Source organism: Argentina anserina, chromosome 6 (assembly GCF_933775445.1).
Source record: "Argentina anserina chromosome 6, drPotAnse1.1, whole genome shotgun sequence".
Classification (NCBI taxonomy): Eukaryota; Viridiplantae; Streptophyta; class Magnoliopsida; order Rosales; family Rosaceae; genus Argentina; species Argentina anserina.
Genome location: NC_065877.1, coordinates 34,269,766 through 34,292,933, shown reverse-complemented (window position 1 = coordinate 34,292,933; position 23,168 = coordinate 34,269,766). Strand labels below are relative to the sequence as shown.

The following is a 23,168-nucleotide window of genomic DNA, read 5'->3' as shown; positions in this document are numbered from 1 at the left end:
CCTACTGGATGTAACCCAATTTCTATTCTATATGAAGAAACAAGAGCCGAAAACAAGGTCATACAATGCTCCATACTGAAACGCATATTACGGCATAATTTAGCATCACACATGAAGCCCGGGAGAGATGAGGAACAACGACTTGATTCATAAAATGCAATAAATCAATGATGCCATTTCCATTAGATGCGGCGGCAGTGCAACAAAAGAAACGTGAAAGTAATAATATACAGACAGGCGGAACACCATTGACAAAAAATTACATGCCCAGGCAAAATACAGAGAGGACAGTACGAGAAAGCACTACTCTACCGGATTTCTCTACTGTTCTCAGAGATCTATCGTTCCGCTCTCATTATATCCTATTTTCTATTCCTTTCTCCTAAATGTACATGTTAGGGCATTTCTACGTCTACCTGTCACTTACTTACAACTATCGCTGTCGATTTCTACTGTGACCACCTCTCCTCCCACTATAACTCAGCCTACGAGCCGCACCTGACCAATCTTCATCATCATCATTGTCATCATCATCCTCTCTAACTCCAGATTTCCTTCCTTTCCTAGGGGCCGGACGTTTTCTTTTTACATTTGCTGTGTAAGTAGAGAAATCAACTGTATCATCCTTCAGCGCATTCTTGAATTCCTGTTAAATAAACATAAGTGATAACAGTAAGAGATCAATAGATATATGTACTTCGTACATTCAAGTAAGCACGGCCATTATTTGATAGATACAAGCAACAAAAGAGACAAATGCAGTGCTAGCTCCTCGTACCTGATATCTTTGTACCAATTCTTGATATGTTCCAGGCAAGTTCGTATGACTATCACTGACGTCAAAAGGAATGCTTTGCTTGGTGAAAGCATCTCCGGGTTTAATGGGATCAGTTGGGGAGAAAGCCTGGTTCCAGAGCCGGATTCATATGAAAATCTATTTATAATCTTTGAAACAAATTAGTTCTCAGTGAATCTAGTAAATTACTTACCTGGCACCTGACATCGTTCAAGCTATACACAATTTTTAGGTGTCTCTTCAGTTTCAAAAGAAGCTGCAATGCCGTAGCTGACAGGCAGTCTGCCTACAAAAGCAAGGCAAACCAGAGAGATTTGAGATTATAATTGTACAAGAGCAGCAGCAATGAACATAACAGTCTATCTGCCTATCCTTATTTTTTCTTTTTTTTTTCTTTTTTTGGTCAATGGAAAATTAATTTGATATAGGATTAAGAATTTAAGTACCTGGATTATCTGAACATCATCTAATGAGATACTAGAGGAACTGCCAGAGTCTTTACCGATCTTTGCTTCTACCATGAAATCTTGATTCGAGACAGACTGATCAGCTGGGTCTTGTTCAATTGCCCCATTCAAATCCATAGTTGCCATGTGATATGGGGCAGGGCGGAAAGCTGGTTCTGGTTCAATTGTCCCATTCAAGTCCACTGATGCCATTCCTCTTGAAAAGGGTGGAGCTGCTGGATCCTCTTTAATGACGCCATTACCATGGGATGCACCCCTTTGTAACAGATGCAACGTCAGAGCTTTCAGCTTTGCTTCAAGTTGCCCAGCCTTCACTTGTATTACTCTATTTATAGCATAGACTAAGTAAAGGGGCTCATCAGGTGTTGTGAATGGCAGCAAGGCAAGTATTTCCGTGCAGTACCTAAAGAAATAAATCAAGTATGAAGTAAGCACTCTCAAGTGGCACACTCAAAAAAATTCCAGGTCTGACATTGGTGTCAAAACTCACATGAGAAAAGGGACTACTGAAGTAGTCCAGCTCGGATTATCAAACTTGCGAACAATTGAGGACATAAATTTGTTCCTTGAAACACGGTTAGCACGGATAAGCTTGTAGATTCGAGAGACTCCCAATCTTGCTTGAGCAAAAGAAACATCATCTACTTTTCCATTTGCGTTTCCAGAAGCCCTTGATGGTGGTTTTGTGTTTCCAAGTTCAGTACCAGGACGTATGGATTGTATAAATCCAAAAGACATTTGAAGACCATCCCCCAGTCTGCTTTCAAAAAATGAAGGGTACCTAAAGGGAACATCAATTAGCATATATAACGAAACAGAAAAACAAGAAAAATCGAATAACATAATGCGGTGAATACTTTTCATTCATATTCATCAGCAACTGATGAGCTAATGTCGAATTGGCCTCCAGTGGATCTGTTTCCAGTGCAATAAGGAATGGAACACAAGTAATAGGATGCACAAGCCCTTGCCGCAGAACTACTTCAACAATCTGCATAATTAATTAAACATATAGATAAGTTCAAGAAATCCAAGAAAATGCTTTATGATGTAGTATCATTGAGCAAGTTATTCCAAAGTGGTTTATGCATAACCAGGAGGAGCAAATACCCTTTCCTTCTAAGTGTAATTTTCTCCGAGTTGGCTGTCAAAAAGAAAGTAGTTCAAGCTCCAGGTTTATTCCACTGCTTTTCTTTTTCCTATCTTTTTTCTTTTTTATATATTATTCCACTGCTTCTTAGAAGGCAAATAAAAATGCACACACAAAGTCAAGTATAGTAAATAGAATTCTACACTCACCTTAAGGGCAGAGTTGCGAATTTGTTCATTGAAGTCCAAACATCTCTCTAGTATAAAATCCCAATACAACTGAACTATGCCCCCACATATATTAGTATCTCCGGCACCTGCAGCAACAGGTACAACATTGCCACCCTCTACAGAATAATCAGCCACACTATTACTGGTTGCATCCGTTCCCAATTGACTTTCAGCATCAAGAAGGTAGTCGTACATGTTTTGCAACGCTTGCATCTGGTCAATAAAACAATTTAGTAAACAGAGAGGAAATGAACGCAGCATGAATGAGGGCACCTTGTTACCTTGAGACGAACATCAGACCCAGACGAGAATGTCTCCTCTAATATCTTCCCAATATCTTTGTCCAACATAAATTCAGGCCTAGCAATTAGCACAAAGCCCAATGCCTACATAATTTAAAAAACAACATTATAACATCTCACTAATAGATCAGGTTTATTACAATCAAGCATGCTTAGAAAGTAAAGAGATAAAAAGGAATATACCTGCAATGATCTAGCCTTTAAGAAAAAATCCTCCATTAACAGATACCTTTTAAATAACCCAAGACTGCTTGCAACATCAATTGTTTGTTCAGAGTTGCACAGTAAAGAGTTGCCATAACGGATAAGCATTCCAAGACAGAAAAGAGATCGCCCCGCTTTCTGTAATCATAGATAAGTAAATAAGTAAAGAGTTGCTAATGCAAATTAGCTTCCTGTCTACATATGACACAAAGGAGTCTCTTTAGATATAGATCATCAACAATGATTCTAAAGTAATTATAAAGCCTTTTTTTTTCTTAGAAAAAAAGGCAATAAAAGCAAGAAATACATGAGAAAATCTTCAGTCACCCTCGTAAGTGGAAATATAAAATAAAAGATCTACAAACTTGAGGCCTGACCTAAATCAACAACTAAAGGATACACAGAACAGAAAATAACACCTTATGTAACAGCAGAAAGCAAAGTCCTCCATAAAGTTGTATGCACAAGTAATTAACAATTATTACACTACCACTACCACAATGTCCTGTATAATGGCACAAAAGAGCAATTACATCTTCAGGACATTGAAACGGGCATTACGCATAGACTAGCTACGTATCAAAATGTTATATTAAATGGTCCAAAATATCTAATATAGTTTTTTGTATATACTAACCGAATATATCTAATATAATAACAAGGGAAAGAAGCATGTATTTGAGTTCATGCCTTAACATTTAAAGCCCCTGAACTTTGACCCTAGTCTGAGTTTCTCCCTACCATCTGGATAGAACAATGCCTCCCCACCTGCTAAAGACCATGCATTGATACATAAAATATACCAACTAAAAACTAGGGGAGTTTAACAATTTTATAGATTGCAACCTACGAATAACTTCAACTGTCGCATTATTTGAAGTCAAGTAACAAATGATTCTAATACCAAACATTAGAAGAACAAAATAATGAAAATAGTCGAACCACACAACTTAAGTGAGAAAACTATAACCAGTAACAAATAGTCAACCAACCAACCTGCTGGTTGTCAACTTCCTCAGCATCCAGCCGTTTGTAGAAAACCTGAATTAGATACTCCACAACAGCTGCACCTTTTCCTGCCACTTTACTCACAGCACAGAGGCACCTGTCATGGGGTGAGAAAAGTTAAAACCTACAGAATCACAATTCAGCAAAGGAACACATCATATATATTTGAAGCCAAAGTTTGGAGGTGAGCTCACTTGATGCAAGCATGAACAACTGTCAAGAAAGAATGCCGAACAATCATGCTCCTTAAGTCTTGTTCAAGTTCTTCAAGAACACTTTGTGGTAACTTTCTTACCAATGGCAGGACAGCATCGATTATAAATATTATGCTCTCCAATAACTTGGCAACCACTCGATTATCATCCTGTAAACAAGACAATTCAAATTAAAATGCAGCCATTTGTCTTTCACTCTCCTTTTGACTAAAAGACAAAATACTAACAGAAACAATGGCATGGGTGTGAAAACTACCTCCATCTAAGTTTACATGGATAGGTACATTCACAAAGTGAAGAGACTAAACTTACTACTACGATTGTTATAATCAATATCCAACATTAAGTTTTTATGACAACATCTATATTCTCTTCAAGGTTAGTAAGATGTCCAAATTAATATTTAGCATTACAAATTGTTCACTTAAGAGCACCAAATTTTCACAGATAAGATTCTGCTCCTTTCTGTTTAGTCCAATAGGTTTCTGGGGAAAATCAGTGACATACCTAGTCGAGATATACCGTGTATAATACAGAAGTGATAAAGTATATGGATAAAATGTACACATGAATCTATAAATACATAGTGTTTTGTCAGAAACACATTGTTCCGCGTACAGATGCACCAAATTTGCACATCCAAGCAATCCAGTAAAAGATTGAGAGAAGAAAACCAGGACAACTTGTAAAATCAGCTCTTTAGTATATAATGTAAACAAAGAATAATTGTGGCATTTGATTCAGAATGACTTTAAAGTCATTAAAAATTCTAAGATTACAACTTTATATTATGACCAGCGAAATGAAACTAACCTGACTCTTTAGATAAGGCTGAAGAGTAACCACAAACTGTGAAGGGTTAGAAGCTGGTGCACATAGTGTTGGATCCACAACACAAAAAGCATGCAGAACTTGCACATATGGAAGTGCACGCATCTCAACTTCCTGGATGTTCATTTCTTCAACCTGACAAGTAAAAACTCTTGATTGATCAGATTTCAACATTAACATGATCATTTTAAGCAGTAAAAACTAACAAGTAAAAAATAAATTACCTGCAATATCCTTTCCAGTAAAAATTTGCACATTAGCTCACATCGAATGCGTACTGATGAAAGTAAGACGGGACTGATTCCTGCAGCTTTAGCTGCCTGCGGGAAAAAATCAAGGGCCAAGTTGCGCTTAATGACGGTCACAAGATGGTGCGGTGTTGGCATCCTCCTCAACATCTCAACTATCTGTTCAGTTTTTTTAGCCACCTCCAATGGAACAGAGCTATCATCTCCAAAGAATTGAGTATGTGAACCAGTCTGTTCCTCAAACCAGAACTCATAAAATGTCTTGCAAACAAGATCCTGTGGACAAAGGAAATAATTATAACTGATGACCAATCTAGAGCATAAAAAATCCCTAAACTAGTCTGAAAATTCTTTTAAAGTTGAGGATCTAAGTACTAGGTGAATTCCAGAAAAATTGATTCTTCAGATATGTGATTATAGTTCCATTCTAAATCTAACGCAGTTACTGCTTCAGATTACCTGTATACTTGATTCGTCATCACCAATACGGGAAATGATCGCAATGCAAGCACTTGTAAATTCAGAGAAGTCCCTGTTTGAGATGCACATATCTCGTATAATTTTAATAGATCGCTTTCGAACACTGACACCCGTATCTTTGATTCTCTCAGCAACCTTCTCAAAATACTAAAGGAAACAGTGGAGAAGATAAACCAAAACATTAGAATATAGTATGTACCAAAACTTTAGAATATAGAATGTATCAAAAACTTAGAAGTGAAAAAACTTATACACACCTTCAAACCAACATCAGGATGGGAAGAAATATGCCTCCCTACAAGTTCCAGTGCTGCTTCTCTAACAGAAATTGCAGAATCACAGAACCGCCCTTCAACAGCTGGTTGCACACGTTTATCACCTAAAACCTCCGGATCAGCTTCTACAACTATACTAACCTGCAAATAATAGCATGAGACTGAGATGTATGATTCTACCAAACTACAACAGAATGAATATATCCCATTTCACGGATCAAAATTTTATAAATATAGTCCCCTCTCTTACCGCTCGTAAAGCCTTGGCCCTGATTACAGGAGAATTTTCCCTTAAACTTGCCTGAAATCAACTTAGTATCAAACCTTTGGAAAAAGTTAAAAAATAAATAAATAAACAAGGTTTCATTACACTGTAAATCAGGGAGTAAAGAAAAAAACTCACTAACCAGTAGCAGGTGTAATATTTTATCAAATCCTCTGGCAAATGAAGTATTCCGTCCCAATACTAAGGTAATCTGCTTGATTAAGTCCCTTGTCAACAAGGAAAAAACAGTCCCAGAATCCCGCACTATTGCTTTTGAGTTCAGTCTTGCAAGATAGTAAAGGAACTTCTGCTGCGACTTCGGTGGATCATCCTTGTACCACAAGCAGACATAAAGCCTGGAGAAACATGCATAACTTCATTACCACACCAATGCAACCACAAATTTAAAAGGAATGAGGTGGGAACTAGTTACAGTACCAACGAACAAAGAGATGAACATCATCAGCTGATGCGGCATCTTGTAGGTAATTCAAAAGCAACTGTTGGACAATCTCAAGTTTCGTGATTGAAAAAGTAAGTTCATTTTTTCTTCCTGAACTTTTATGATCCTTAAATCCATCATCTTTGTATTGTGACTTGCAGTAAGATTGTAAAACAAGAAGTTGTTTTCGGCAGAGGCATATTTGACAGTGCCAAGTTTGGTTCGGAACTTCATGCTCTCTTACTCCCATACACTCTGTATGAAACATTCTCTGACAGCCTTGACATACATAAAACGTTTTTTCAACCCTGTCATCTAAACAAGCAGAGCATACATCTTTTGGATAAGTCTGATCACCCTCATCCCCACCAACCAACTCCTGTAATATCCAAAATTTTCCCCTACTGCGAAGGACAGAATCCCGCTTCAACCTTGCAGCAATTGTTCCAAGAAGGTCAATAGCCATGCTACGTGCAGATACATCTTTCGATTTCACCCCAGCATTTGCAAGTAACAAGACACAAAGAACCTGCAAATAAATCTACTTCAGCATGGAGACAATCTGATGCAATTAACCATAATATATTAAAACAAGTCAAACACATAATTTACCTCCAGAATAGGAGCTGAAGCAGGATATTCCGGTAAATTCAATGTTGTCAGCAGATCAGTAACAATATTCTCCATCATAACTTTGAATTCTGTAGCTTCCTGGTTCTTGACATTAGCAAACCGCTGCAATACCCCCTTCCAAAAGTGACAACATGCTGCTTGTGCTGCCTCAAGGCCTTTAATTGGATAATCAGCATTTTCAGAAACTTCTAAGATGGAATTAAGACTTGATTCCTGCCTTAAAGGAGCAGGAAGATTTGCACTGCAGTGAACCAACTGAATCAGCAAAGCGGTGATCATTTGAATCTGTGTTTGCTCTTCATCAGGTAGATGATAGGCTCTCAAAGCTCGCTTAGAGAAAGGCAACTTCCAAAGCAGCTGAAGTAACTCATCTATCACATAAGTCCGATGCTGAGTGTATGAATAGTATATCTGTAGCACAACAATGAAGATGCTACAAGTTTCAGTCTATAATACACTTAAATGCATATGCACACAAAATCATGTACAGTGACACGTAAGCAATAGCTTTTGAGACGAAAACAGTGGTGCAGATTTATACCCCACTGATCAAACCAATTGCCTTCAGTTGCAAGAGCTGGATATTATCCACCAAAAATGTTGTAAAGCTTGTTTTCAATAGTTGTAAGATACAACTATCTGACAACTTTTCTATTAGCAACAAATCCTTTAGCAAACCAAGAATTGTGCACATCTTCTGAAGAATATTATTCACAGCAGCAGAGACCCTACCAAGAAAAGAATGTACTAAAAGGTGAATCCCCCTGCCATTGTTATATTGGGATCGCAAGAAAGGAAAAAATAATCAATGAAATAGGTACTGGAGTACAGATGAGCACACCTATTATAAGATGATTTCTGCACTTTAACATTTTTAATACTACGACGCCTCTTGTTGGCTGAACCGAATTCAGCATCAAGAAGTTCATCCTCATCAACTGTCAATATAGGGAGACAATGTTTCATATATGGCAAGAACTTCAAACTTTAACTCTAGAAATATAGACTAATCAAGGGAGGAAACAATGGCTTCCAGAACTCAATAATAACTGAGCAAGCAATTCGTGACACAATGTCGTATACAGGGTAATATTTTTAAAGTTCAAAATAGTAAATATAAAGAGATGGAAAAGAAGGATGTGAAACACAAATGATGCTCACTAATGAGATCCAAACTATTAAAAGAAAGGCTAACCTTCAAGTGTCCCATTTTCACTTGGCCTATGCAGAGCACGATATGATGGATCGCAAGCACACATAACATCCATTATCTGATGCCTGGAAAACTCCAGAATTCTTTCAATGATCTGATAAGTGAAAACTTAAATTACTTTCTTTGTCGGACTCTCGTAAAAAATGGTAATATAATATTAGAATACTTTCAAAAAAGTGCACATATAAAGTACATAAAAAAGAAAAAGTAATGATGTAGAGCATATACCTCTTCTTTATACAGCTGCCTTGGCATTTGGTTATGAGCCATTACTGCTAAAGCTGCATGAATAGACTCTAGTGCGCAATTGATTGACGAAATCCCATTTGAATCTGACTGAAATGATGAACAATTAAGTATTTAATGAAAGTGACCATGCACACCTGTTATAATAAAAAATTATGCATACATATAGAAACAAGTACATAAATATCCACAGCAAATAAGTTATGATAAGTTTTTGAATGACAGACAACTGATGATGAAATACAACTACCATACAACATTTCTAGAAATTGTCCAAGGATATGCATATAACCAGCAGAAATCACCCAATAAAAAACCACATACAAACCCCCCCCCCCCCCCCCCAAAAAAAATCATTAAAAAAAACTCTCAATTAAGCTACTTGACGCACATTTCTCCATCAATTCGTATAACATTGATCCGGCCAATGTTTCAAGCAAAATATTGTAATAACTAACAACATCAAATTAACAGTTTGGTTATGAAACCCATTATGATATTACAATTAAAATGGTCAATCTATAGCAAGGAAACACGGTAACATCCCCAAAGAACAAACACTGAAATGTGGTAGAGAGCATGCAGAATTCACAGGAAGCTCACCTGTTCATTTATAGACAAGCCCTCAGCTCCATGTACCTGATGATCCAATATCCTTAACAATCTAACAAAAGTATCTACAGGAACCAAATGTAGAAGTTTCTTCGCACGAAGAGACATTATTTCATTTGCAAGCATTCTAAGATCGGAAAGAGGCACAGATATCCACTCTGCTTCATCCCGATCCTCGCTGAAAATTTCAGCTCTGCCGCAAAAATCCTCTACCAATTCACAAAAGCATCCAATAGTGGCTTCTGAACAAGAATTAGCACAATAAGTTAATCATGGACTAAGAAAAGGAAAGAATGTGTGAGCATGCAAGAGGAAAAGAGTGATAAAAGAAACCCAAAACAACTAGAGCAACCTTGATTTGCAACGGGATCCAACCCAGCTGAGGAAGTATTGCCGTCACTAGCTTTTCTCTTCACTTTTGGTTTTCTGGAGGATGGTATAGATATGGCCTGCAATTTCATCTTCCAAATTAGGAAAACATGAGGGGGTGATTTGATTATCAATGCCAACTAGATGCACACATACATTGGGAGGAGTATAATTGGGTTGATTATTGTGAGTTGCACCATAATCTCTGTCAGAAGTTCTTGTTATCGGTATAATTGGCACAAAGGGCTTCTTATCTGGTACTGTACTATTGGTAGGCATTTGAACCTTAATAGGACCTGCGAAACTTGAACAGAGGAAAAATAATAAGCAGTAATAATGACACTGGATGATCCAGAGCTTTAATTTGATGTCATTGCAATACATACTCAGATGAAAGACAAGAGATGCCCTGCCAATTATTTGTAACCACGTATGTGTACAAGACTTTTTCATCATTATTTTTTGTGCTTACGTAATACTACTCATCAATGTGGTAAGTGATGACACCAATATCGGGAATTTGTGACTTCCACAGCCCGTATATTGATACTAACGAATAACAAGAAAATATTTTACTTCATATTTGTCTTATATCATTGTTTGGGTAAATCCAAAGAAAAGATTATCATTTGCAGCCACTGCTAATTATAGGATTTTTCTGTCCTATATCTCATAATTTATCCCAAGCCTACACAATATTCTCATGAACATTTTCTTACACCTGTGACTGTGAGGATGTGAATCCATTACTGTATCAGGAAATGATATATGTAAGAGTTTCATGTTTGTAGAATAAGAAAATGACTCACATTCATCTTCTGGGGAACTAAATAAAATAAAATTACGTAAGTACTTCTACTCTTTATAAATATAAATATAAATAAGTAATAAAAAAAACTATGTGTCGGCATTTTTCGAGCTCTAGGATTATGATGAGTCGATTAATTCAAGTAACAAGGAAAGTGAAAAATCACATGTAAATAGCAGTAAAGTGAATCCTAAAGCAGCACTACATGCAGTCAACAATGCAGTCAACAAGCGATTAAATACTTGGTTTACCTGGAGGATTGCACTGAAAGGCTTCTGGATTGTACTGCAAAACTTCATCGAGAAGCTCCATAGGTTGAACATAGCCATATTGAACCTCTGCAGCATCCTCCCTCAGGTTCCTGACACGATTCTACACATTAGCAATAGCAAACTAAAACCGAAAATCATAAACAAATTAGAGTTTAGAGATAAACCTAATCATTTCGATAAATTCAAATTCAATAGAAACAATTAAAACAGTTACACTGAAATTTCAACTTGCTGCGATCAAATTTCAAAGCTAAACCTGGAAATCAAAACTGCAGCTAACAAGAAACAGCAAACACTTACAAGTAAGAGACGTCAGTTGATCGAAGCAGATCAGCGATCCGAGTAGCCTGTGCGGCGTCGTAGTAGTTCAACCTCCGGCTCGGCTCATCGAGCAGCCGGAGGTCCTGATCGGAAGCGCCGCAGAAAACCGGAAGCGAAGGCAGAGGCAAGCAAGGCGCGACTTCGGAGTGCGTAGTATTGGAGAGCCGGATGCCTTGGCCGCCCGCGGCGGAGGCGGAGCTCGAGGTGGCCGGATAGCTCATCGGCGAGGGCGGGAGGAGCGGCGGAGCAAGGGCATGAGGGGGAGGGAGTGGCAGGGGTGGTAAATAAGGGGAAATCGGGGGGTAGTTTGGGGGGGGAATTAGGGTTTGGGAGAAGAGGGGAGGGAGGGAGGTGAGGAGTTGTGGGGGAGGAGGGACAGATTGGGAAGAGAAGTTAAGTTGAGGCAAATGGCGGGGAAGTGCGGTGAGGAACTGAATTTTCGGGGGTATAAAGTCGAAGAGTTTTTGTGTGGTTTATTGGTAGTGGGAAAATAGAGAATCTCTGTGTCGGGATTACGGAAATGCCCCCGCGTCGAACTGTGTGTGAGCTCTTCTCCGGGGACTTGGCTTCCCTTCGAAGTTGGAAGCCTTTGCTTTTGGCGACGGTGGGGGAAGTGATGGCGTGTGTTTACTATTCGGGGAGCTCGGTTGTCAAATTACGGAAATACCCTTGTCACCCATTAAAAGAAGAGTTTCATTTCGAAATATCCAATACAAATTGGGAGACTTAATGAGGAAAGGTTGATCACACCCTAATTTATAGGATGACTACGAAATCAAAATCTCTTTTATCCAATACTGAATGTGTAAAAAGAACGACACGATTAGATAACTACCATGCTACACTGATTTCATGCAAAAAAAAAGTTAGTTATCTGAGTCTCAGTACACCACCACAAGTATTTGGCATTTGCTTAATTACATACCTAAGATCGAAAATTCAAAGTTTAATGGATTTTCATTCTATACTTCAAAAATAAAAATAAAATTATTCTCTTAATAATTTCATAAATACTTCAGTATTTACCGGACAAAATTAAAACTAAATGGTGTGACCCATGTTGACTACACAAGCATAAACCAACCTACTCTTCTCTCCAGGTTTTCATAAACAAAAGATTGAACACCTCAGTGACCTCACTGTGTAGTCCTAATTGAGTAATTGTTAGCACCCTATCCATCCCTTCTCGATCAGACAACCATACACACAAGAAGAGTCACCATATCCATAATCTTTCCAGACCATTTAACTGTTGTCTGTTTAGCAAGATGTACAAACAATCAAGGCATCAGCTGATTTGCAAACCAAGAGCTCATACCTGTCATCATACTGTTGAGAATCATGGTTTATTGACAATAAATGCAGAGGAGGAAAAAGAGAAGTAATGAAGAACAAAAGAGAGCACAAAAAAATGACTACATTTGTATATTCTGGGTTAACCAATAAAACAGTACAAAATATTTCTTTATATAATCCTATAACTCTGTTGACACAAATACCCTTTCAATATAATGTGTTTTCCTAACACATACAAATCAAAACCTTGCTGTGCACTGAATATATACCAGTCACTATCTGCAAAACTAAATTGTATATATCTGGTATATTCTTCTGCCAGCAGCATCTAGCATCTTACTCATTTCCTTCGAATAGTACTTCAGTAATTCTCTAATTTATTTGTAGATTAAGCCTTTTACTTTGCAGTTCATCCATATCGATCCTCGAAGAATGGCGCCTTCTGGTTCTTTGAGTATTTTCTCAGACAAGTTGACAAAAAGATCTTGCGTACAAATAATTTAGCACATTACAAAACTGGATAACTACAAGACGATGAAAAGCAGTATCCGGCCATCAGCTGTGTTTCTCAACTGAAAACTAAGGATTCAAAGCAAGTGATTACCATCTCCTGAATAGAACTATTAAGTTTCAAGTCGATCTATGGTTAGCGGGTTTTGACTCCATGTAATTAAGCCCAAAAGGTTTCACTCAAACGGCCGAAGGCCCTTTACTAAAAAAGAAGAACATTACACACATACAGCTGGTTGAGTACTGAAAAAAAAAACTGGTTGATGAAAATTAAAAATATTCGGTATGCAATTGAAATTTTATGATTCTATACTGGTTGTATTAACTGATAAGTTTTGAAAATATTAAATATAATTAATGATGAACGGATTTAAACAAATCCCAGAATAGATTACAAAGATAAGTCTATTCATATATAGAATCATGTCATTATAATTTTCTTTTTAACTTGGAAGATCCATCAGGTTGACATTTCTTCATCCTTTTTCACTGCCAAACCGTCAATTGTATGACTTGAAGGTCGCTTTTTCTGGCATCAATAATCTTCCTTGTTTTGTTTGATTTAGATATTCTCCCCTTTTACTGTAAGGAAATATACATCTTTCTGGCAACGTCTATTATGCGTCTACTCTCCGAGAACCCAGGCCTTTTTTTAGACGGCGTCTGGTGTCAATGGCAAAGGTAAAAATTTGGTCACATGTGGTATTGTTCTTGTGGATCAGTTGTCCATTACCAGAAATCGACCGACCAGAAATCACCCCAATTCAAAACTCACCAATTTCGAATTCAAGCATATAAAGTCGATGAGGTAAACGAACCAGAGAATGAGGGAAACGCCATTAGGCTCTAATCTAAGAAATTGAGGGTATAATCAAGCTGGGGCAAGATTATAAGTTGTGCTCACCGATTGGAGGCTAGAGAAGCTCATCAGAGCTATGGAATTCTTGCCGGTCGATCGAACACGCATATATTTTTCAATTAAATTGAAATTGGGGCAGAGATGTTTAATTATAGAACTTCGACGACCTATTCTCATATTGGTAAGACTAGCTATATAGCTTCATGCCAGCCCAATTCTTCCACTAATTTCTCGAATTCAAAAGCTTACGAATTTGACCTCACTCATATGCTATCGAAATCAAGTGAAAAGGATTACGATATGAGATTTCGATATGGGAATCATCAAGTGGTGGAGTCGCAGACACCATTATAATGGAATTAAGTATACACAACAAACATGAATGCCAAAAAAGATTTAATTCGGGGATTTCTTCTCATCATTTTGCGGAAGAAGCTCTTCAACCTCTGCTCTGAGATTTCCCCAAAAATGGGTTCCTCAGACAGTCCTCCTACAATCCTACCCACCCCAGTCTCAAATTTGACGATTTCACACGTGTGATCAAGGGAGTAAGTCCAAGTCAGACTTACCCTCCTCCACTTCCACAACTTACCCTTTTTTTTCTAACGTCTCAGAGTTTAACTGTTGTCTGGATCTAATTCTTAGCTAAACTATCATTGATAGACACGTAAGCAAATTTGAATTAGGCTCACGGAGAGTGGGCTCTTACCAGAACTTGCCCATCTTCCTTTCTTTCTTTCCTATTATGGATCCCACGGGCATGCAACCCGGGGTCTATAAAATAACCCCATGACAAACTTGCAATAGCATATACAGTGATCAATTCTCTCAGTATCGAGTATCGACATACGTACTGTATATATAGCCATGGCTAAGTTCCAGAATTTACACGCATGGGCAGTGCTCATCGTTAGCATTCTTTTGGTGCATGCCATCGGCGGCAATGCTAATTGGGAGGATGGGAGTGCAACGTTTTATGGTGACATGAGTGGAGGGGAAACCATGAGTAAGTAAATAATTGATCTTCGCGATCGTTACTTACTTCTCAGAATAATAATCTCACGAGGGAGGTGTATGATCGATCTGTAATATCGTTCTTAATGCCTCCAAAGAGCTGAGGAGCATCCCCTTTAATTTGTTTGAGTTTTACGTACATAAGATAACTCTGACGACTTCTTCTTCTTTGTTTGTTTTTAACCTCAATCTCTTCGGTGTGGGATTAGATAAAGTTAAATATATCTTAAACCCTTTCTCTTTTCGTGTTTAACAGAAGGGGCTTGTGGATACGATGATCTCTTCCAACAAGGCTATGGCCTCGAGACAGCAGCCCTAAGAACAGCACTGTTTAACAATGGACAAACTTGTGGTGCTTGCTTTCAGATCATGTGTGTCAATGATCCACAATGGTGCATACCTAATGCTGGTACCATCAGAATCACTGCAACAAACTTTTGTCCTCCAAATTACGATCCACATTTTTATCCCTGGTGCAATCCACCAAGAAAACACTTTGACTTGTCCATGCCGATGTTCAAGAGAATAGCTATATATAAAGCTGGGATCATTCCTGTAAAGTTCCATCGAGTCTCGTGCTTTAAGAGAGGAGGGGTAAGGTTTGAGCTTAAGGGAAACCCTTACTGGATTACTGCAACTTTATTGAATGTTGGTGGTGCTGGTGAGGTTACCGGCGTGAAGATTAAGGGGTCTAAGTCCAATTGGCTTCAAATGTCTCGCAACTGGGGGCAAGTTTGGCAGACCACAGTTAACTTAGTCGGACAAAGCTTATCGTTCCAAGTCACTACTAGTGATGGGAAGACGGTTGAGCTTGATAATGTTGCACCGGGAAATTGGCAATTTGATCAAACCTATGAAGGGAAAGGCAACTTTTAGACATACATCGAGATATTTGAACTTTTCATGTTGTTAATTGGTTAATTGAATTGCGGTTATGATTTTATGTATGCATGGTGCAAATTGAAAGTTCTTATAATCATGCTATATATATGCTCAAAAATGAAGACATGACTTCCTTTCTAATGCATGCATGCTTGTTTCAGATTACATATCGATTTTAGGCCTCTCGATCTTAAGGTATGGTAGATATATATATTTCCAGCTAATTTGGGAACAACAACATATCAGAGAATATGTAATCGAGCAAGATTAATTATGTATGCACACAAATGTCAGCAACCATGCAGGACCTCATACTTAATTATCGTTAATAGTTCAGCTAATCAAAAACATTTCAATATGCACTGAATACTTATTTGCAAGATTGCTATACAGTGCTGTTTTTGTCTAATTCTTCGGCGGCAACAGATAGACTCATAGACATTGATTTACTCTGTGGCTCCTTCGGACAATATTTGAGAAACAGAAAAGATAGAAATTCAGAAGTGTAGCTTCTGTAGTGATGAAAACGAGTCATGACCAGTTTCGTTTATCAAAAACAAACTGCAATAGATTGTTTCGATTAACTTTTTTTTCACAGGGTAATATGATATCTGGGTACAAATTAATGAAAACAATAATGCTTTGATACAGTCGTACCTAAAATACAAGTACTGTATTCATATGGCATTTCAGATCTTCTGATCGCTACATATATCATCCAGTCATTCCACTGTTTGAATCACAGAGGAAGATAGCAAAGCAGGCAAGGAAGTTGGCTACCCATGGTGACTGCTATTATTATTTCACATATTACTCCACTGCTTTAGAAAATAGAGCACCTAAAGGGCAGGTGAGATTGCGATTTAAAACTTACAACATCTATAATGCTCCACCCTGTGCTCATAAGACAAATTCACGGATTTTTCCCATTTCAGGTGAATCAACACTGAACGGGTACAATTTCACAAAATTGAAAAGGTTCATAATTATTGAAGCAATGAAAGAGAAGTATGTACACTTGACTTGAGCATGATAAAAAAACAAAACAAAATGACACAAAGAAAGTAGGACAAGTATTTGAACCAGAAATGAGAGTTGCAGTGTTTTCCATAGGCAGCCGCCTCAGAGCATTTGATAGACCATAGAAGACCAAATCATCATGGTTACATCCAAATGAATCAGGCCTTTTACATGTTCGTGTGGACTTACGAGTCAACCCTTCACTTCCAATCAAGCATATCTAAAAGCCATAAAACCTCTTCCTTGGAGTTGGCTGCATCACAGAAATCCATTTCAATCCCAAAAACATCAATAGCACCTTCACTTCCATGTTCCATGAAAAGCAGCGAGATCCATGCCCGGATACCCGAAACAAAGGGGTAGACAGGTGAGAAGTCAAGGTAGTCATTTGCCATTGCTCGGTGTGCTGTTCGATCAATGTAATCAAACATTGATCTATTGATAATACAGGCAACCCTATTAGAATCCTTGCGCCCCACAAGGACCGATACACTAACAGTCTGGCTTAGAGGAACAGTAAATCTAGGATCAACAGGGAGTTTCATCCTGTACTCTGGACCCTCCAGGTGAAACTTGAGCATGTCACATGCTCCTGGTGGTGGGATTTTGATACCATTCTGGAGGACAGGTCCTGGAACCACTTCTGAAAAAATAAATCCATCTTCTGTCCAAATATCAATGAAAAACTCCAAGTCATCAAAGGAAAGTCTTGGGGGAAGAAGAGTTCGATGCTGCTTGCGCTTATTAAAGGTTTGATACAACTTGTAATAAGTTACAGTCGGGGGGTTAGGTTGCTTGCAGATAGAAGGCCATCTCTTAGCACACAAGCATTTCCAGAAAAAATCATCTCGGGCTAAGTTTCTCCACTGCTTACACACTCCCATACATGATGCAAGATCCACACCCTCCAGATAAGGAAAAACAGCCTTCAGAACCTCATCACATGTCATTTTGTGCTCACAAACATATACTGATACATAAACAACCCACCCCAGCAACAGTTACTTAATTGGCGGAAATAAGTCTGTACACTAGTAAAACACAACCCTGCGAAAACAAAACCAATAGATTTAAAAGCAAGAAAAACTATACATATCAAAATCTTCTAGAGAGATCAAGGGAAAGGGCAGATCAGCTATAAAACATACAATCCAAAAACAGTTCAAATGCAGTTCAACTAACAGCATAAACATCTAACAGTCAAAAACCTGGGACACTGAGTTTGGTCATGAAGTTATGAATCAAACTGAGCATTGTCCTTCCAAATTACTAGCAGTGCCACATCCAAACTGCTGAAGTGCACCGAACAATTCAAATCTAGGGCGTTACATTTACACATAAACAACATGCAAATGCATAGTTTCATAGCCGCATTGCATTTCGGGCTGCAACATAATCCCCATTCGGCCAGAAACTATAATTTCTTACTGTCATCAACACTCTAAAATAAAACAGAACACCAAAACCTTAAAAAGAAATTGCAGCCTAAACACTCATTATCAACACTATCAACACAACCACAAAACACAGCTCATTATAAACACCAACCAATATAAAGAGAGATAAATTCAACATAACCTAAAGTATTACCATCAATCTAAGATGGATCCTACGCCTCCCGAATTGAAATGGGCAGAAGTCAAAACACGGAATCAAACAAAGATCAAAGCGAAGAATTATAATGCAGAAAACTGAGGAATTAGAGGAGTGATCTGTAAAAGAGAAATTGAATTGGACAAGAGTACCTGAATTGTGGGCGGAATGGGTAAACCCTAGAATTAAGTTGAATCGAGAGAGATTAGGGCAGAGTCTGGAGTGAGAGAGAGAAAACGTCAGCAAAAAGATGCAAGATTTGCTTCTTCTTCTTCTTCTTCTTCTTTAACCTTTGGGTTGTTCACACTTCACAGTTGATAGATACATAGAGTGACGCACATCGGATCCCCACTGGTACAACCTTAATGAAATCGTGGAAATTTACCAAACTGTCCTTCGGATCCCCACCAAGAGTTTCATAAATACTGTATATGGCTAGCAACGCCGAGTTGGCTCAACTGCTAACCCAATTTTACGCTCACGGAGTGATGCCCAATTTTGAGGGTAACAATACAGTCATTAGCACTAGAAATCTAAAGGACCAACACCGAATTCGAATACCGTTGTATCACTTAAGAAGGTAATCCACATCAACATGTAAGAAACTGATAACAGTCATAACACCATAGTCATAGTCATTGCCAAACCTGAGATTTTGAGATATGTGGCGAGTTTTATAAATGATGTCATTTAAAAGTAACTATTAAATTTGTTGTTTAGTTTAATCGTGTTTTGTTACTAATAGAATACCATATATGTAGATAATTTGTTTATGTTCCACACGTTTGAAATTTTTCTATGATGAAATATGTTTTGTATAGTACAATACAAACTGGACATATGTACTTAGGGTTTGTGCTTTTATAAGATAATTCTCCTTTGATTTTAGTCTTATTAGTGTGTTGTCTTCCGGCATCAGAAGCCTAACACGTCTTCCTTTTTTTTTTCTAACAAAGGTCAGCTTACAAGCACATAGAATACAATTTAAGTTGAGGCGAGGGTCAAACTCTTGGTTAGAGTGAGTTAATTTAACGGAAAAACTTGTCACTACGATAAGTTTAAAGTTTCATCATGTAAATATATACCGGAAAAAACGACAAGTTTTGATTTGGACTTGGGTCTAAACATTACGAGAGGTGCCGACAAGATATAATTATAGTTCCAGCGTAACATGCATACAAGTGAAATGATAGGGAGGAGAAGACGGAAAGGGAAATTGAATTAGTTGAGATTGGACAAAACAAGTGGGTCATGGGCTTGCAACCAAAAGGGGCGAACGATCCATGTTCGTTTATGGCAGCTTCCGCCGACCATTAAACAAAAGGAATAAAGTGAAAACCTCCCACACTCACCTCTCTTCCTCACCTCATCCCTCCAACTCTTTCGACAAAGTGTCGACGAAACCCTAGCAACAAAAGATGTTACATCACTGTCTCTCCGGAGCTTCTTCCCTGGTTCATTTTTCTGTTTGTTAACATATCGTGTACCTAAATATTTGTCAATAAAAAAATATTTGTCAAATCAAAATTGACTAATACATAGTTGTAGTTATGCCACGTAAGTTCAGGTGAAACTCCACGGGGTGGAGGGAAGAATTTTCGCTATCTCTCCCGCAACACTTTTGTCATCGTGTTTTTCTTCATTCTTCCCTTACTTCCACGTTCATTCCCTGAGACCAGTCGTATATGTATGCGACTATTTAGTAAGAAATACTATCGTGTTTGGCTACGATTTTTGTTGTATGTTTATGATCGATTTTAAGATGAGTTTGTTTTCAACTTACTATTAGTTCAACGACTCTTGTTGCATTTCATATACATGAATATTGAACAACGTTGTAAGCTAGATAAACTTTATATAACAACTCAGAGAAAGTGCGTGATCAATCCGATCACGGTATATAACTCTATCTCAACAATGTAAAAAGGAAACATAATATGCTTTGGACTTCTAGCAAGCTAGCATTTTGTATTGTGGATTTGTCACACCTTATGTGGATAAAGTTATAAATTGTCTGCGGCAGTACTATAGTTAAACAAAAGTCCACCTAAGAGAAGACAGGATCTTCTCCTGTTTAGTCTTTAGTATATTGAAGTGAATAGTATGCTACCATGCTTCTAATAATTTGTCTGAAAATTAGTATGTAATAAATAGGAATGAAGTCATGTGCAGTGCTTGCTTACTCACATGTGTAACACATGCTTGATTGATCAAGCTCCAATGTACAGATATGTAACCTACATGTGTTTAAAAAATAAACCAACTCTCAATTAATATACTATCTATCATATTAAGAATCAACATGTTCATCAAAAACACAATACTGTTGTAGAGAAGGCAAAATTAATGGATCTACAATTCCTCCTTCATCACAACTACGATATATGGTTAGAATGCTTGATAATTCATGATAACAATTTACTCAATTTTGATTCATTATAGTTTACTCTGGAATATACGTTGAATTACATGTGCTTGTCAAATCGATATATGAATATGAAATGCATTACAGGAAAATATTTAACTATAATTGGCATAAGCATAACACATAAACGGTAAAAGTTAACACAACGAATAATACAGCAAGAAATTAACAAACTTTTAACATTGGCCGCTGGCGCATACGCTTGGTTATTGAAAACACATATGAGACTTATTTCATCACATGTAGCACCCAATATCTGTATCATTGAAACAATATTATATATGAATTGAGATAGAATGGATTGAAAAAGTAAATGATTAAAGGTAGAAAAATAATAAATGTGAGTTGGGAAAGGGAGAGGGAAGGAGGAGGAGATAGAAAAAGTGCCATATGATAAGTTGCATACAGGGAATGTGCAAAACATGCTGTACATTTCATGCTGCTTCACTGTCCCTCATTTTGTCACATGCCCTACCCCTCTTCTCTTCCAAAACTCCTCATTTGCATGTGCGCCCCCATGTGCTTCCTCCCCTCTCTATTCCTTCAAGCCTCTCTCAAACCTCTAAAGTCTAAAGTCTAAACCCTTTGAGAGATTCAGATTTTGGGGCAATTTGCTAGCTGGCCCGTATCACCTTCACATGCATCCTTCAGGGAAGCCACTCTCCCACTCCCAATACAACTATCAACTATCTATTTTGCTCACATTTCAACCTTTTACTCACATCCCAAAATGTCTTTATAGCCCCTTGTGGTGCTCAACGCTGCTAAATTTTAGGGATGGACTCGGTACCATCAGTTCGGTTTGAGAGTACTAACCGAAAATTGATGAGATGTTGAGTTGAAGAATCAAACATAATAGGATGGTTTCAACCCTAATTCTAGTTTTTACTTGATGCAGCCTTTTGATAGAAGAAAGATCTAAATCAACTACACACACAATTAAGTTATTTATTACTTCCCAAAGTAAACCTCTGAGGATAATTTGGGAAATGAAGTACATAACGTTCCGGCCTTCCGGGGGACCTCACATGTGCCGTTACAGATGAAACAGGCTTTCTGCGGTGTGCCCGCAAGTTGTTCCCTATTCCCGCTTTTCTCCTTTTAATTTCAGATGCGAGATCTTGGTGAAATTACACCTCTAACCCTCCTCTCCACCTCGCATGCAATTTCTCCACCAACCTTTTACGTCTTCAAGATACTTCTCTTGCCAAACTCGAACGCCGAAACAGAGCCTGTAAAAAAATGGTGACAGAAACTAGAGAAAGGAATTACACTCGGAAGAAAACGACGGAGGAAAGGCCAACGATGGCATTTACGTAGTAACCAACAACCCTAGTGTTAGTTTGCAAACCCGCCATTACTTAAACCCTGAAACTAACGCCTCTTCTTCATCACATACATTCTCTCCTTCGTCTTCTTCACTTTCTCTCCTTCTCTCATTCATACACACAGAAACTAAAGAATGAGCTCAACTCCTGGAAACCTCAAGGCAACTCTGGCAGGAAGAACAAAAGCAAGAAGAAGGCTCAGGTCGACGCGCGGATGTGACCCTAAAGCTGGAAGAAGCTTTAGCAATGGCGGAGAGGGAGGAGGGCGCAGAGCGCTCAAGTGTTCGAAGGTGGTCTCAGCCAAATTGGAGACACTGAAGAATCTCATTCCAAACGGGAAGAGTAGTAGTGCTAGTGCGGTGCAGGCCGACAAGTTGTTCCAAGACACAGCGGAATACATCCTTCTGTTGCGAACGCAGGTGGTGGTTTTGCAGAAACTCATTGAGGTTTATGGATCTAGTGGTACCGAGAAAGAAGATAATACTAATGCTGCTGTATTATAGTTTAGTCATTTGGCATCTTTAATTAATTTTGTCAATGGAAAAAAAGAAGAAGAAGAAGAAGAAGAAGAGGGGATTTAATTGGGTTTAATTAGATCATGTTTTTTGTTCTGCGTTATATTAATTTGGGAGTTAAGATTTTGCATGCTTTGTTTGGCTGAAGATCTTCTACGTACCCGACGAGGCTCAATCTCAACCTATTCGTCAAGATTAAGTTTCATATGATCTTTCGTTACAAAAAAATTTCATATGGTACGTGTATGGTAGTAAAATTTGCTGCTCTCTTGAGTGCATATAAATGTTGATTTTCTTGATCGAGTGCATATGAATGTCGATTAAGAATTAGGATCATTCATTTTCTATCATACGTCTCACAATTCCGAATACTATTTATGCATATGCAAATCGATATGT

At 38.0% G+C, this 23,168-nt stretch overlaps 4 protein-coding genes across 5 annotated transcripts; 2 read left to right on the top strand and 2 right to left on the bottom strand.

Moving 5' to 3' along the window:
* Nucleotides 1-150: 150 nt before the first annotated feature.
* On the bottom strand, nt 151-11,662 carry LOC126798662 (sister chromatid cohesion protein SCC2). 2 transcript variants are annotated; one of them, XM_050525675.1, is made up of 28 exons: nt 11,307-11,662; nt 10,986-11,095; nt 10,083-10,222; nt 9,910-10,006; nt 9,549-9,799; nt 8,928-9,035; nt 8,682-8,793; nt 8,328-8,424; nt 8,028-8,214; nt 7,466-7,897; nt 6,850-7,382; nt 6,554-6,767; nt 6,397-6,447; nt 6,129-6,287; nt 5,851-6,018; nt 5,368-5,667; nt 5,126-5,278; nt 4,292-4,461; nt 4,086-4,194; nt 3,069-3,227; nt 2,865-2,969; nt 2,563-2,796; nt 2,121-2,254; nt 1,754-2,044; nt 1,243-1,666; nt 990-1,082; nt 779-904; nt 151-646 (listed from the first exon to the last, which is right to left on the bottom strand). In XM_050525675.1, the coding sequence occupies exons 1-28, from the start codon at nt 11,546-11,548 to the stop codon at nt 434-436; spliced, it is 5,412 nt and encodes a 1,803-aa protein (XP_050381632.1). In that variant the 5' UTR covers nt 11,549-11,662; the 3' UTR covers nt 151-433. The 2 variants fall into 2 exon arrangements, with proteins under 2 accessions (XP_050381632.1, XP_050381633.1); XM_050525676.1 differs by lacking the exon at nt 11,307-11,662 and having other exon boundaries at nt 10,083-10,230.
* Nucleotides 11,663-14,859: 3,197 nt separating this feature from the next.
* LOC126800862 (expansin-A23-like) lies at nt 14,860-15,882 on the top strand. The gene is made up of 2 exons (XM_050528282.1): nt 14,860-14,998; nt 15,263-15,882. Exons 1-2 carry the CDS (start codon nt 14,860-14,862, stop codon nt 15,880-15,882), a joined length of 759 nt encoding a protein of 252 aa, XP_050384239.1.
* A 979-nt stretch (nt 15,883-16,861) lies between these two features.
* On the bottom strand, nt 16,862-18,778 carry LOC126799609 (F-box protein At5g39250). The gene is made up of 2 exons (XM_050526846.1): nt 18,654-18,778; nt 16,862-17,955 (listed from the first exon to the last, which is right to left on the bottom strand). The coding sequence occupies exon 2, from the start codon at nt 17,856-17,858 to the stop codon at nt 17,109-17,111; it is 750 nt and encodes a 249-aa protein (XP_050382803.1). The 5' UTR covers nt 17,859-17,955; nt 18,654-18,778; the 3' UTR covers nt 16,862-17,108.
* Nucleotides 18,779-22,388: 3,610 nt separating this feature from the next.
* Nucleotides 22,389-22,757, top strand: LOC126797380 (uncharacterized). Its single transcript, XM_050524018.1, has one exon. It carries the CDS (start codon nt 22,389-22,391, stop codon nt 22,755-22,757), a length of 369 nt encoding a protein of 122 aa, XP_050379975.1.
* The last annotated feature ends 411 nt before the right edge of the window (nt 22,758-23,168 follow it).